This window comes from Haliotis cracherodii, unplaced genomic scaffold, assembly GCF_022045235.1.
Source record: "Haliotis cracherodii isolate W230 unplaced genomic scaffold, xgHalCrac1.p SCAF_8, whole genome shotgun sequence".
NCBI classification, from domain to species: Eukaryota; Metazoa; Mollusca; class Gastropoda; order Lepetellida; family Haliotidae; genus Haliotis; species Haliotis cracherodii.
Window position 1 is genome coordinate 54808458 of NW_027266341.1, and position 16723 is coordinate 54825180.

Consider the following 16723-nt stretch of genomic DNA (forward strand, 5'->3'; position numbering starts at 1 on the left):
CAACTCGAGGGAACAAACACATTTTGTCGGAACTACTTTGACTGTATTCTTTTAAGAGAAAGATATCAGATTTGTCAGGTCACTGGAATAGATGTTATGGGACAAATACCTCCTCACTATTAAATATCCTCATTATTCCAGCTATGTCAAAATGAACCAGGTCACACATATCATACTTGGATACTGTGCGTTAAACTGTGTGTTAAACGGTATCTTGATACCTATCCTTCCTGGCATCCTAATGTACCCACATGTAAATATAGACCGATAACATTAAGGCGAATTTACAAAGATTGAAAGTCGCTATAGTCGCTATAGTCGCTATAGCTGCTATACAAAGTCGCTATATAAGTGCAATAATCTTGGACGCGACGTTAAACCCCATTTCACCTCACCTACAAAGATTGAAGTTTAAGGATTTAATAACATCAGGCAATAAACCAGGCTGAAGCACTGATATTTTAATTATGCTGACACATGGTGAACGATCTAACGGGTGAATAGGCAGAAGTTACAAACGCTGATAGTAAGCTAGTCAGTACTAAAATACGAACGCCCTGATCACAGAGGGCATTAAATCTAACAGGTATACAATATCATCAAACTTAATAGGTTTCACAGACATCAGCTGAAGCCACCTGGTGTGTCACCAGCTTCAGCAGCTTGACATCAACTCAAGCCTTTTATCAAACGTCGGGGACCGACAATAGGACAAGCCGATCTTCAACTTGGGAGTGACTCCCAGTGTATCTTTAGCAGTAAGCTTTTATAGGTAGGCGCGGATGTCATAGTATGCAACCTCCAATCGGGAATCTTCCACCCCAAGCAGGAAGCCAATGCTATTAAGTGTGTTTGTTAACAGACTTTGTACAGCATGTACAGCAGTTCGAAACATATTTTACCACCCTTGTGTGTCTCTTATACCTTATAGTCCATATTTATTATTCTTATTGAAGACACAGTAACCACAAAACAATGCCTTGTCGCTTTTTTATGAATGGCATATTTAATCAATGAAACCAGGGTTATAACCACTTTTCATCCACTATTCAGTTGACTACAGAATTTCCGAGAACAAACATCAGCCTTCTCGATACGTGAGCAATCTGAAACAAAGACAAGCAGCAAAAAATATTGTATCACTGCTTATAACACTCATAACTGTCAATCATTTTGAAGGAAATGGAAATGTCATGATCTAGAGAGTGATATGACCCTGGAATGTTTCACGATTGTTGTCAAATGAGGGAGTGGAGAACACGTATGAAACAATTACAGTTGAGAACATTTGATTGATACATTATTTGGAATAGGATTATCAAAATTCGGTGGGAGAAGTATTTTGATTACCGAAGTTCATTGTATTCCTCAACCCTGAAGTTTATGTCTGGCCCACAGCGACTTCAGGCTTGCAAGCACACATGTTATCAACAGTTCCAGTAGTTCTGTGATGGTGAGGATACTGGCCCCAAGAAACAGTCCAATCTGGCCACCAATACTGGCTGCACAGGTACACAATATTAAGTCAGGTTGACATAAAGTGTGCATATTGAGTATGCTTAGTGTATTTTAATTGCTGCATTGTCTTAAATTTTCACTCTCAACTTCCACATATAGAACTACCACCTATAATGGGAACTTTGGTAGTGATTATAAATATTCTAAGTTAACTAAATTTATTATGCCTACAGTGTATCAATCACATTCCATTTCTCAAGGATATACGACTTATATACCATATATTGATCCTCAAACTAGAGAGAGAATTGTTTCAAGCATGTGAAGGTATACATTTCGACTTTTTGTCACAGACAGAATATTTATTATGACAGTGCTTCAAGACATTCAATTTTCTTCTCCGAAAGGAAGAGAAAGTAAATGCAATTGTCTGCAACACATTTTGTCAGTATGTCCAGTGAACTATTCTTGTATTTTGGAAAACATGAGACCAGTTTCTTTTCTAACATAATTTCTTGGAAGTATCTATGGTCCCTTGTCATACATGATCATACAATATTTTGGTTAATGCAAGGAGATATCCATGCTTGAATAGCTTTTTCTAACATATACTGAGTCAGTGAATGAGTTGGCGTTTACGCCGTTTTGAACAGTTATTATACAGCATGTTAGCGTGATGTCAGAGCAAAGATGAAAGTGATTAGTTTTGGTAAGTAAAGAGCATGATTCTAACCCCTATGCTATACTCATAGCTGGGTTACGCCGTTTCTACACTGCGAATTGTGGCACCTCAGCGATCTTGGCCACCCCATCGCCATGTTATGTATTGAAATAAGCAACCTAAAGAAAGTTTGATACAGACCAAATATATCATTCAGCTCCAATTCTGGCGTGTGCTCTGTCCTTTCAACTACCATGCTGGCAACTTTGATCTGTAGAATCAGGTAATTATGTCTGGAGGATAAAAAAATCGAACATAAGTAAGGAATCGTTCCATATTACCTGCTCAAATTTTGAATGTACTGTGCAAATCTATACAGTCGAGTTATATTCTGTTTCAATGAATGCAGTCGTAATTGTTGAAGCTAATGATAAAACATGACTCCGAAATTTTGTTTGAAAATGTGAAACCGCGAGCGAGGGACAATTCCGAGGGTCAAACTTCAATGTAAAAATGTCAAACCTAGGTCTTACAGTTTAAATGTAAAACCTCTGAGGTCTCACATGAAAGTACTACCTCTCACAGGGTTACAATGAGATAAACAGAGTTATACCCTATTTTGACTTGTACTACATGTTCTCATGTTTTTTTCAGGCGAACAATTGACTGGCATTTACATGTGTTTGTGATGTTGCCATCAGTGGGGCAGGATACGCTAACCTTTTCGCGAACGCCTGGTATCATTACTATTTGATGGTGATCATTTTCCATGATGCCCCCTTTATATTCCGGGTCGTACCATGGATGGACCTCTGTGTCAAAACCACAAGCATGGCGACGTAATAGAATGACCGAGCCACTCCACCATGTCGCTTATGATATCGTGTTTATGCCAAAGCTGGGCATCAACTAACAATGTGTTGGACAGTCTCATTAGATTCATTACATAATCTACATTTCATATTTACATTTTGATGCAAAATCACGAATTGATTGAGTGGTATTATTATTATTATTATTATTATTATTATTATAAAACGTTTTTATGCTAATTTTCTGTACTATCAATTATGTATGTACATCGTGATAAGTACTTTCAAAGGAATATCAAATAGCTCCAGATCCGTTCTAACCTTAACATATCAGTTGTAGAGTTCATAAAAGAAGCGATGGATGTGGTGTTTTGCGGCATTGTCATGGATGACGCTTGTATATCATACGATGTCTCCTCACATGGGTACCGGCATAAGCAACTCTTCCCGCTTCTGGCTTCCGATTGTACTTGATCTAAACATAGAGAAGGAGCAAAAAAATATGGTCTTTAGTAGTGTTGTCTAAGTAAGCTATATCTAACCTTCATTATGTAAGTTTACATTGCCTTCAGTGGTCACCACGTGTTACACATTAGACAAGGGCAGATCATGACACAGGTAAGCTTGCTCTTGGCACGTGGTCGCCAGTTCATGTTCTATTTCCATTCATCAGCTAGCCTTCATTTTAGCATACTGGAATCTACATACAAAAACAGACTGCACTATTTACAAGGACACTTTGATGTACCAACACCTTTTGTACCCAAAAACGTTTTAAGAGTGAGTTTCAGAATGTTTTTGTTGAAAGTAGGAGCCTTTGCATCTGTTCAGGATGTACCTGTGCCATGAGCATTTCAACACAATACAAAGTAGACACAATTTATGGATAACAACTTCTATAATGCAGTAAAGATGACGTTTCTGTATAGATCTTTATACCGTTGTCAAGCAAGCTTGCATTGTCATCGGTGCCACTGGTAATTCAGGATCTCTTTACCTATTTGCGAACACCTTGTATCACCACTATGTTACAGTGATTCATGGACACAAGTTTATGATATAGTCAAGTTGTACAAGCAGAGATCTTTTATGATTATGGAAAGGATTTTGTGGCTTTCATTAAGAAACGAAAACATACAATATACCTGTGCAATGAGCATTTCAACACAATACAAAGTAAACACAAGTTATGGATAACAACTTCTATAATACTGTAAAGATGACGTTTCTGTATAGATCCTTATACCGTTGTCAAGCAAGCTTGCATTGTCATCTGTCAACTTCTAAGTAATGCCTGTCAAACAATACAAAGGAACTTAATTTTTTAATGTGAAGTTTAGCCAATATACGACTTTTCCATTGGACAATAGGCAGGATACGTGACCGCGAAGCTGACGTTCATAAGCGTATGGACGACATAGTTCGACATTCAAACGTTTTTCATGAGACTTTATTGAATTTCTGGAAATGACATAATCACTGATGGACTACTTCCACATTCAATGAGAAACCCCTTGGACCCAAAGCACAAATAAATACAAAACAGTTGTTTCTGCACTTATAATCTGAACTCGCGATCGGCGTTTTATGTATAGCAATGTCGGACAGTTTGACTGTGTGATCGTTCACGAATATCCTGGCTACGACCCATCTCACTGAACAAAACGAAGAAATGCACACACCATCGTAGTATCAACTCGACTAGTGTCCAGACTTACATTGACAGCGATTTAGGAATTTACCTTAGTATCCATTTGACACATTTTTATAATCACCTTTCAATGATCGGCCTATTGATCAGTGATAGCTAATACTTGTAACTGCCACAGGTTCATTAAAAACTTCGGAAATATCTCCCATAACAGTTAACGTGTCTGCCATTTTGATGTCTTATACATGATGTCAATGTGTAACGACGTACTGTCATTGTGATTGTGGCTGAGTTACTGAGGTAGTTTTGAATAGACCATTCCCATCGAAAAAGATCATATTATTTTAATTAGTTGTAAACAAACTACAAAAGATGTCACTGTACTACAGAGTGAGCATATATATGATCATTTCACCGCTTATTAGAAGCACTACTTCATTCAGGGATACAGCGTTGTGTTCCTCATTATAAAGAAGTTGACATCCATAAATTTCGAGATAAAATCAGGTGATATATTAATTCTCCCCCTAAGGTCAATTCTTAAGTAATGTCAGTGCAATGGAAATGATCTTACTGCTTTTGGGACGGTAACATGTCTGCAACTCCTTCACAGAGCAGTGCCGCAGACTGACCCTCGCTGGAAAATATATCAGTCAGTAAACACTTGTTCTACTATGAATAAGCCGAAATTCAGTACTTCAAATGTGTTCAAATGCCACAGTTTCAAAAATATCTGAAAATGACAGAGACTATGGTATCTGTATTGTATGATGTTATAAATCTATTGCCATTGTTAAAAACAGAACAACAAATGTACATTAATAGCTTGAAATAAATCCCATCAAACAATCAAGCAATTTGAAAAATGCCCCAATGAACAGAAACTGTGTTGTTTATATCATATGATACAAGAGGGGCATTCCAAAATACAGAAAAAGTGTATTTGGTATCGCTGGATGTAATGTGTTCATTGCTGTTAAAAGAGAAAAGAACAAATACCTTGTAGAGGTTCCCATCCAGCTGTGCAGTTACAGGCATTCATGGCAGCCTTATTGGAGCACTCATGAAGACACCCATCAAAGCTATAAAGCTTGAACCAATCAAGAGAGTTGACAAAGTCCGAGGCTTTAGTGTCCAGACAATCCGTTCCACGGGAATTATAGGGGGTCGGAAGGTACTTCATCTATGGACATATAGCAGTGTTATCGGGTATTCTCCCACGTTGGCATCACATACAAAATGTCAGTTGATGGATAAGCGTAACTGATAATGTTTGACGTGTTGTTTGTCTGCGGCACATGTGGCCCATTCGTCTAAAGCGCCTCAAGTCGCTTGAGTTGTGTCGCTGAGGCGTACCAGAAACATAATCGTAGGTTCAATTGTCTCGTCTTGGTTTCAAAGATTTTTCAGCTCAATACACTTTTTGGGAATTTTCACCAAATGCCCGTCATTGAATGCTTTATAAGAATGAAATTGAGAATATAATGTGGTGAACAAATTAAAAGTGTTTGCTGTTATATCGTGTTTGTTCAAAAGCCGACCATATATATATACCTCAGGATCCAGCTCATGTATCTGATTATGTGGAAGATATCGTTTGCGGAGCAGATCTTGAACACCGTTCAATCCAACGTCACCCTTGACGATGCCTCATACCAACTCGATTGGATTCAGGTCGCAGTGATAAGGTGGCAGTCGTAAGACAGCGTGACCCTGACCCTTGATGTAACTGTCAACTTTATACACGGGGTCAGGTTTCATAGTTTTGATGATTTCATAGAGCTGTGGTTTCGTCGCTCGAGAAGGAAAGGTAATGTTCCTCCGTTGCAGCCAAGTAACCATGTCTCCTTTACGGTTATTAGAGGTTGGGGTCTTGCTTTTTCTGGATCCTGCACACTATGATACGGTGCATTGTCCATGACAATGAGAGACTTGGTAGGCAAAGCAGGGACTAATTTATCTTTCACCCACTCCAGAAATACATTGTCGTTCATTTCTGTGTGGTAGTCCCTGTTGTCTTTGGCCTTGGCTCTAAAGACGAGGTCACAGTCTGGGAGAAAACCCAGACTAGCAGAACCAGCATGGAGAACTATGAGTTTTTCACCCTTTCCCATTGGTAACTTTCTACCAGACTCCTTACAGTCACCACTGGGTACCCACTGACTGCTGGCTGTGTGATGCATTTACTTATGTCTCATCTAAGAAGACGGGCTCATATCCTTCTTCACGTTTCTGCTTGATGGTCGGAAGGTAATGATTTCGGAGACGAACAATGTCAGACCGTTCACACAACATAGCCCTATTTTCTCCAGTTATCTTTTTGTGTTTGTAACCAAATGTATGCAACATCTGCCATAGTTTGTACTTTGTAACACGTAAATCATGGTCAGTTTCAAGGTGTTTCTTCAACATTCTTAGGGACAGGTACTTATTTTCTGAGTGCAGTTTAACAATTCCACGTCTGACTTGATCCCTCTGAAAACTGTGTAATTTATCAACCTTGCGTGGTTTTGACATGTTCCCTACCTCCTTGTCCTGACTATTTGTATCTCGTCGACTAAAAACATTTTAAAGTTTCTGAGGGGACATACCAAGAGCTTTTGAAGCTCGTTTCAAGAATGTATTAATTGCATAAAAAGGATTTGCTCTTTCTGCTTCACCTCTAAAGAAATCATACACATTCAACATCAACTGTTTAACATCTGCTGAGTAGCGCATCTTGTCGTTGAATGAACACGGTCACTGTGTAGCACGTGCAGACCGTGCTTGCGCTGTTCCTTCCACGGTTTGTTCCCCTAAGTCATGTACACTTCTTTATACAAAATTACATGATAGTTTCTTAAAGAACTTCATCCGTCATGGGTCTTAAAATAAACAACATTCAGATTTTGTTGAGTACAGGGTATTCATGGACAAGTACCGTATTGATGTTTCATACACTTTTCTGGATTTCGAGTTATATTGCAATTCATCGTTCTCATTTGGAGTCAAACATACTGTAGAACTGGTGCCTTCTGATAGTTTGGAATTTTTTTAAAGAACTTTTTTCGAATGTCCATGGCACCAAGTTTCGTATATTTATTCACAACAAGTATTAACACTTAACATTGAGGGGCATATCGGTGACTTTGTCTTCTTGTTCAAAGTTTGGTTCAGGGATTCCTGGAGCCAAAGGTCTTTATCAAAAAGTGAAATATACTTATTACTTGAACCTTTTTGCATTTGCTTTATCCTTGGAACTATAAAAATATACATTAATAAAACGTAACTGATTGATCAAATCCTTTCGGTATATATTTTGTTCTTGACACAAACGTACCTCCTTCTTGGTCAGCTTCATGCGTGTCGTCGTCCCGACTTGTACACCCATCATTGCATCATCACTGTAGCTCGGAGCTGTATCTGGTTCATCAATATATACCTGATTTAACAAAACGGAGATTACATGTGGCAAAGGATTCCAAGTTAATGAGTCGGTGCTTCCACTATGTATTTTATTCCTATATGCTTCCATAGCTTCGTATTTTAACAAAATAGCCGTCTAGAAAGATTCTGTGCTGAGTTAGAAGTTTGTTTGGTTAGTTGTTTTATGCAACACTCAGCAATATGACAGTTATATGACCTGTAAATAATCGGGTCTGGACCAGTCAAACCAGTGATTTGTACAATGAGCAACGATCCACGACGTCTAGGTACGTTGAGATGCTATCAACTAAGTCACCCAGTCTGATCACATTCAGAAAGGTAAAAGTATCTGGTGTTATATATGGAATAATCCTTAAATGCTGGTTGGGGAAATGTCAGAGATTGTTATACTACACTACACGTATTATATTATGTACAGCTATAATATATTGTCATTTGCTTTGGAACTTCTCCACACTTTTTTGTGCTTTTATCATTATTACCTTGACCCCCGCCTCGTATACTGTTCCCTCTAGATAGGTGTCTTGCATGATGTTAACAACGACATTCAATTGTGTATCTTCAGACTCTAACGTATCTTTATCGGCGTTAGCGCTGAAGGTGAAGCAGCGTTGATCTTGTTTTTGGTTGTATTTCAGGTCTTCTGGGGGGACATTGATGTTTTTGAAAAAAATGTACTTGAACATTTCTTCTTCTTTGTATGCTCCACCTTCCCAAAATTTGACATTATCTATCTTCTCTAGTTCTCTCCCTTCCTCCCCTTCCCAGTCAACAGACTGAAAAAAGTTACGTATGTCTCCACTGCAGCGAAGGTACTTCAGCTCTGTGTCAGTAAGGTTCTGTTGGCTTATGTCAAACCTGTTCAGGTTGCATATAGTGATTGCAGGAAACCCGATCTGCTGTTTGCGCTCTCTTGTAATCTTAGTGATAAAGTTGTAGCTGTAGTACGTACTGTAAAGATCAGCCAACGTTTTCAGACATATCCCTGTCATTGTCAAAAGCAACACAGTCCATGCTACTCTGAAACAGGAATATGAATTGGTTTACTGTTTTGTTTCGGACACGCGTTCCAACAGGATTTGGAGCGATCTCACTTTGGGATTAGAATGGAACAGTTTTAGCAACTGCTCAATGGTTTTGCCGGCTGGATTACCATATTACCCATAATGTATAGAGGTACAGTGGGGTTTTTTCCGAATAGAATGTATCATGTATTATGAACAAACATCGTAATAAAGGAGCCTTGGTGAGCTAAATATATAGAGCGTGTTTATGCCTAGTCAGGATCTAGCCTCTTTATCATATAAATTTTATTCTTAAATTTTATTGTCTTAACCAGTTGCTAAACATTGCAAGTTTTCCTGGAATGACTAAGTCAGTCAGATACTAACAACAGAATATATAGAGTTCCAACTGCTATGTATGAAAGAAGACAATTGCAAACACAATGTCAATAATTTCACCTTTCGCGGCATTCAATAGGACCATGGGAGTCCGCAAGTTTGTTTAGAGCCTGCCTTGTCATTACATTTGTAGAGTTATATTCTGACCATATGTTCTTGTGGCCTATATATTATGTCATTACGGAGTTATCTCCCTTTGTGTTCCACACAATATTAATTCCGGTTTCTTTTGATGCTCGAGGTTTTCAGGTATCTTTGCATTAGTTACATTCTATGTTGCGTATGTACATTGTATGTACAGATTGTGATGCAATCGTTTGACGTAGTGGGGCAGTTAGTTTTGTGTAACGGCTGGCATAGGGAGAGATGACCTCTTAGTAGGGTTGAGCTGAGAGTGTCTGTGTGTGTAGCTTTTGTCAGTTGGACCAGTTAATTGTCGCATTAATGTACAGATTTCATTATGATGTACCACACAACGATACAGTGGTTCAAAGCAAGGTATGAATGGTAGTTTACCAGACACCTTCCGCCATCGTGTGGCTGACATTACCAGAGACAATTTACAGCTATCATCAAATTCAAAAAAGATATTCGTAACAGTGATGAAACATGCGGCTACCTATTTGATAAACTGTTAATCAATTGAATGGCACCATTCCACTTCTTCGACAACAGAGAAGTTCAAGTCTTCATGATCAGTGATGAAAGAATAGCCACTGTATTCTGGGACACAAAGGGTGTGATCCTTGTTAATTACTTAGAAAGTTAAAAGACAATTGTCGGAGCCTACTATGCCGATTTGATTCATCGCTTGAGAGATTTTATCAAAGAAAAGCGGCGAGGATTTCTGTCTCTGGAGTACTACTACTTCATGACAATGCCTTTTCTCACACTTCTTGACTTGGAAAGGCTGTTGTTCGACAGTGTGGATTCAAAGAGCTTCATCACGCTCCTCACACGCTAGACCTGGCACAAAGTGATTCCCACATTTTCCTCAACTGAAAAAGCGGTATGACGACAACGATGACCTTAAAGCTGCCGGGAATTTTTTTTTAGTGTGGCTTCAGGAAATTTCTAACTGACTGGAATTGAAAAGCTTCACTATCGATATGATAGTGAATTGAAAAACAGGGAGATTATGTTGAAAAATAAAACAGAAAACACTTCACAGTTGTTGGTTTTGTTTGATAGGCTCAGAACTGTTTCACCAACCCTCGTATCTGGGGGTGGGGGTGGGGGTGGGGGTGGGGTGGGGTTGGGGGTGGGGTGGGGGGCAGAAGTGATGCAGGTCGTAAACTGTCACGGGTATGGTGCTGTTAAACCTCGAAACATAATAAGTGCGAAATGGATTCGAACTGGCGTTTATAAGTTTCCGGCATGACTAAAGGAAGCATCTTTGCACAAATGATTTTAGCACCTTCGAGAACGGGACCACATCACCCCTTCCCCCTTATAAATATAAGTGACAAATGTCCCAAAATTTCATAATTGATATCTGCTAGTTAATTGTACGAGTCCGACCATATCATGAGCATGTGTTTATCAATCAATATCAAATAGTGATGATAACTAGGTGTTTGCGAAAAGGTGAGCATATGTATGTTGATCGCTACTACTAATTACACACCAAACCGCAACAAACTGCACATTTTTTAAAAGATGAACGTTCAGTGACGATGCATTAGGTTTTCAATTAGTCTGCCGTAGCGGCCATATTGGAAATCGCATTCGAACCTACTGAACAAACGTAGGCGCAATCATTGGTGGGAACAAGCACGTGAATTTTCAACTTTACTGATCTGGTGGTTTCTTAGGAAATGACCTTCACAGACCTGAAGTACGCTCTCAGAGAATTAAGAACATGGTCAAAGTGCATAAGTTAAATAAAAGGTTACATTTCAAGTATTGTCAACAAAACATAAAAATACACGTTTTGAGCCTCACTACTAGCTGAGTAATAGCCATTCAATATTTCATTCAATATTGCTGCAGTGCAGGACTATTGCAGCGTGGTTTTTCCAGTGGTATTTGAGAATGGATGTATTAGTTTTGAACAATTAATACCAAACCAAGGAGTGGCTCGCCTTACCTGACTATTTTATGACGCTTTTGACAAGGAATATTCTTACAGCCATGGAGACTGGTATCTCGCAGGAAGTCACGCCATATATCCCGCCACTGAGATAGGATTTCTTCTCGCAATGTCATACCATCCTTTAGAGTGACTACCGGCTCCACCTTCATCCTGCCAGTCTACAAAACGCCGCTTGTGGAGGGTTCAATCATTGCTTGCTGTTTGGACCCAGAATAGGCTGACATGATAATTACAACTGAAGTGATCAATACACCCGAGATTTTAACATGTGATAATGAATGCTGTTGTTTGATGAAGTAATGCAGACTTCCAGTGTCATGATTGTTCAGTCATTAACAATGCCAGGGCCATAATGGATAGCCTGGTACTTAACGATTGCATTTAAAACAGTGCGTGACCATGTGTTTGCTCTCTGTGTAAGCAGTCAGACAAGTCAAACATATTGGAAAACGTACATTTGTTTGCTTTGTTCCATCACTCATTATATGGTTTATGTCATGTGATTTCTCTATCATCATGATCTATTTTAAATGTATTTTTCGGTGAACTTGACTGAGTGAGTATGAAGTTGTCTAATAGATAGGTGAATGTTTGTAGAGTTGATAGGCAAAGGTACATTTAGTTGAAACTTTGGCCTCTATAACTAATGGTATTTCATTGGAGGCATATCAATTGGGTAATTACTATGATGAAACTAGTGAACGTGATGTCAGTATTCAATCACAGATATATATTACGACATGTACAGGGGGCACGGGTCGCCCAGTCGTCTGAGGCGCCGCCATTCGCTGTACAGAGTTTCGTCCATTGGAAACACCAGAAACCTATGATCGTGGGTTCGAGTAACAGTACTAGTTGGCCACCATTCTCGTGGGTTTCACAAAAGTGGTAAACATCTAAGACCTACATTATTTCTGGTTATTCTCCCACATCAAGCTGACACGCCGTGAGATGACTGCAACACTGTTGAAAGCGGCGTTAAACCCAATTAATTCACTCACTGCAACATGTACATAGATATAACGACAAACCCAAAGTAAGGTAAAGGACAGATTCAATATGAAACACACAGAATTTATATATATTGAACATCACATCCATTATACAGACATACAATATTCTGCCCAGTGAAACCCACTAATTGAAACTATAATGTCAAAAATATAATTTGTAGGATTAAACAAAGGATTGAAGTTATTGTTAACAACAAATGATAACACACAACGTCATACATGGAACGTAACGAAGATCATCAAAGTAACGAAAAACGACTCGACTCTAGAATCTTAACAGATTGAATGGTATGACACATCAACCGCAAACAACTTGGTACCAGAATGTTAATTGAACGTCTTATTCCTAACTGCCTTTGTTGTATACTGCGCTTATTCCGGGCGGTGGGATAGCCTAGTGGTTAAAGCATTCCCTCGTCACACTGAAGGTCCGGGTTCGACTTTCCAATTGGGTGCATTTCTGGGGAAACCCGCTGTGATATTGCTTGAATATTGCTAAAAGCGGCGTAAAACTATACTCACTCACTGTTTTTCTACAGGGGACACATTCAGAATAGCCCGAGCACCGAACAATGTTGATGATTGTGAAAGGGAAGCTTCCCCCTGTTAAGGTATCACATTTTATAAAACATACACAGTAAACTACGGTTATAACGAACTCAAAGGGACCTCTAATTTTAGTTCGTATTAACCGTAGTTCGACATAAGCATACATACAGCATATATACAACAAATGTCCGGAACTAAGAAATAAGTTCTAATATTTCTGTCAGTTCGTTATGAGCGTGTTCGTTATAAACGTAGTTTACTGTAAACGCAATTCAGAATTGGTCCCAAGCAGTCCCAGCTTGCCGTCAGAGCTGACGAAGATGATGGTCAGGTTGGTGAAGTGTGGGACCTAGTTGATAAGGTAGCAACACACCCGACGACGTGGATCGTTCCTCGTGTTGTCCACTGGATTACCTGGCCTAAACTTGATTGTCCACATGCCTCAGTGATTTATCTTGAATATTGCTGATTACGTAAACCAACATATCCTCACGCCATTGTAAAGCTGAAATACCCGATTTGGATATGCCCTGTATCTGACTTATAAATGATTATTATTGTACCTGGTGCAGTGCCGTTTAACAGCTTCACGAAAGGAAATATCAACTCTACGAAATATGTGGGTTTGGTGGAGAACCTATTACTTCCTAGGTCCGAGGTTTACGTCTTGCCCACAGCGACGTGAAACCTGCTTGCGCACATGCAGTCACTAGCTCCTTTAGTTGAACAAGGGTGAGAATTCCGACCCCAAGGAACAGCCCTATCTCCCCTCCAACTCTGGCTGCAAGGAGACAAATGGTGCAATGAATAAAATCCCAAATGAACAATAATCAAATATATTCTACTATCAGGTATTAAATATTGGGATTGCAAATAATTTAAAAGTTCAAGGGATCATTATCTATATAAACGGTTTAGTTCACATGATGTCCAGAAATATAAAGAAAATGTATGATTAATTACCCTTTTTCTTTCTATATTTTTTTCTGTAAATAATCGGGTCTGGACCCGTAAACCAGTGATATTTAATGAGCAACGACACACGCCGTCGGAATACGATGATGCGCAAGTCAATCACATCACCGTACGTGATCCATTAGGTGTCCTCTTACGATCACTTTAGCCAACCGGGGACCTGTTCTATTTAGGAACCAGCAGGGGAGTATCGAGGAAAGAGCGACGCAATAGGTTAGGTCCACATTTTTCAGTTATAATGTGTTTAATAGTTTGGAATTTACACTTCAGCTTAAGACTTCAGCTTCAGGAAAATATCAATGTGACCTTGGGATGGAACAATATTTCTAAATTTAGATGTTTTCCACACTGGGGGAAACCTCTGACCACAGATATATTGCGACAAAGAAGGGGAATCTGCATCTACGCATGATACCTCCCCCAACCCCCACCCAACCCAACCCCAACCCCCACCCTACCTCCTACACACACACCCCACACACCCCTAGACAGATTAATTATAGTTATGCTTACCCTTTTCGCGAACACCCGGTGTCATCGCTGATTTTCAGTGATTCATTGATATAATTGTCACCGCTATTTGCGTTTTACACGCTATCGAATCGGTTTCGGCGGATAATCGAGATTTGTTATTCCAGATTTAATTTTTTTATACATATTTAGACATGCAGCTGTTATAACAAACAAGTTAGGGTGGAGTAGAGGATGTCTAGACTGGGCACAGATTGCACCGGGTTGAGAAGCCGGTAGATGAGCTGTACTTTGACATTCATCAGAACCTCGAGGCGATTGAGACGATGAGCATGTACATCAGGACCTGTGTCAGGTGAGGGTGCTGCTCGTGCTTGCGTTGGAAGGAGTTGTAATTGCAGCTCTTCTATTGAACCATTGTTAGGCAAAATTTTGTGTTTGATACCTTATTTCGGTATTATTCACTGTCATCAAATGTTACTCACAATTGATTCCAAAAGCAAACTTGCATGTTTTATATGTGTCTGTCATACTGACCTTGACGATACACTGAAAATATGAAAATATCAGTTTCAGAAAGGCAAAGAACAACAACAGCAACATGGCCGTGGTTCAAGAAGATCATACTCCCATCAGACTATGAACTGGACAATCCGAAACAGCCACAAACCACAGCACTCTGAAATCTTCGTCATGACACTTGTCTTCTATTTCAGGTGAACAAACACAGCACCTCGACATAATTCGGGCATATATACAACATTCCTTAAAATTTAAAGCTAATGGAATAATGCTTTAAGGTATACATTGAAACTAAAATCGTAGCTGGTTTATTATCAATGCGAGTATATAATGCTATGTCAGCAAAGACTTCAAAGAATGTATGCATTGTAATTACGATTGATAAATTTTGTATGTTAACACATTATTCTAACAACTGGGTACCAGTGAATATGCATCAGATTCACTGGAAGAAGCCATTGAATTGAAAACTGTACTTCGGTCTTAAATGTTGTAACCCTGATGAAACAACTTTTGAGCAAGTGTAGTAAGATGCTTTTTGATATCTTCGGTGAACGAACATGATTAATTGTAAATAGGAAGTTGTGAAATGCAGACACCAAAGGTTGTGGCTGCTGGAATATTGCTCGACTTAAACGAGAAAGTTGACTACTGGAAGGTTGAAGTCATTTCTATTGTTATATAGTCTTGTGGATAGTTTCCTGTATCTATATGCATAGATGGAGATTAAATAGAGGTGGTTGTTTCACTTGTCTCAGTAAAGCTTTCAAAACGTTTTACGGTTGACATTTCCAAATTGACGCATCAGTGGCGCGAAAGCTGTCTGATGCGATTCCCTAATTTGACTTGTACGAAATGTACCCGTGCCTTTGCATATGTTTGTGACAGGTGCCAACAGTGGGGCGCTCAGTGTTTTGTGAACATCTGTTATCATCACTATTACCTAGAAATTTGATTCTGTAAAAACATAAGACACTTACTCTTTCTTGAACACGTTACCAAGAGAAAAAATTGCTGCAGTTGGATGGTCATTCTGTGATGTATGTGTTTCAGGTTGCAGGGTGGTAGTGTTTGTATCATCTGAGCAGGATAAAATCATTCGTTCAACTCTTTGACATATATTGTTGAAAATATAAATAAATCGTATTTTCTCATTTCATATTAGTGATATGTTTAAGACTTTTCACTGACAACACTTATCAAGAAATATGTCCGATGACCGTGTTTACAATGTTTAGAATATGATAACAATAAAACTTTGGTTCCACTATTATTTATACCGATATTTCAAATCACTTAGTCATGTCATTTTGACCCATTCACTCTCTCCATTCTCTTCCAGAGACACTAAACACCCTCAGAATATCAGTTTGAGTAGGGGTTTTATTACAACTGATATGGTAAACTATCATGGAACTGTTTCAAACAATACATTAAACAATTGTTGACAGCCAAAATCATGTAATGTGTCTTATTGACTCATCTCTTTCTTACGACGTCATCATATATAATGTATTACTCGGAAAAATATGAATCAACTCGAGAGAAAAAAAAATATTTTGGCGGAACTACTTTTACAGTATTCTTTCAAGAGAAAGATATCAGATTTGTCAGGGCACTGGAATAGGTGTTATGGGACAAATAACTCCTCACTATTAAATATCCGCATTATTCCAGCTATGTCAAA

General features: G+C 38.9%; 1 protein-coding gene across 1 annotated transcript; it reads right to left on the minus strand.

The window, feature by feature from the left end:
- Positions 1-1368: 1368 nt before the first annotated feature.
- Positions 1369-9000, minus strand: LOC139451067 (acid-sensing ion channel 1-like). The gene is made up of 5 exons (XM_071232865.1): positions 8491-9000; positions 7902-8003; positions 5582-5765; positions 5157-5219; positions 1369-1502 (listed from the first exon to the last, which is right to left on the minus strand). The coding sequence occupies exons 1-5, from the start codon at positions 8998-9000 to the stop codon at positions 1369-1371; spliced, it is 993 nt and encodes a 330-aa protein (XP_071088966.1).
- Between the last annotated feature and the right edge of the window lie 7723 nt (positions 9001-16723).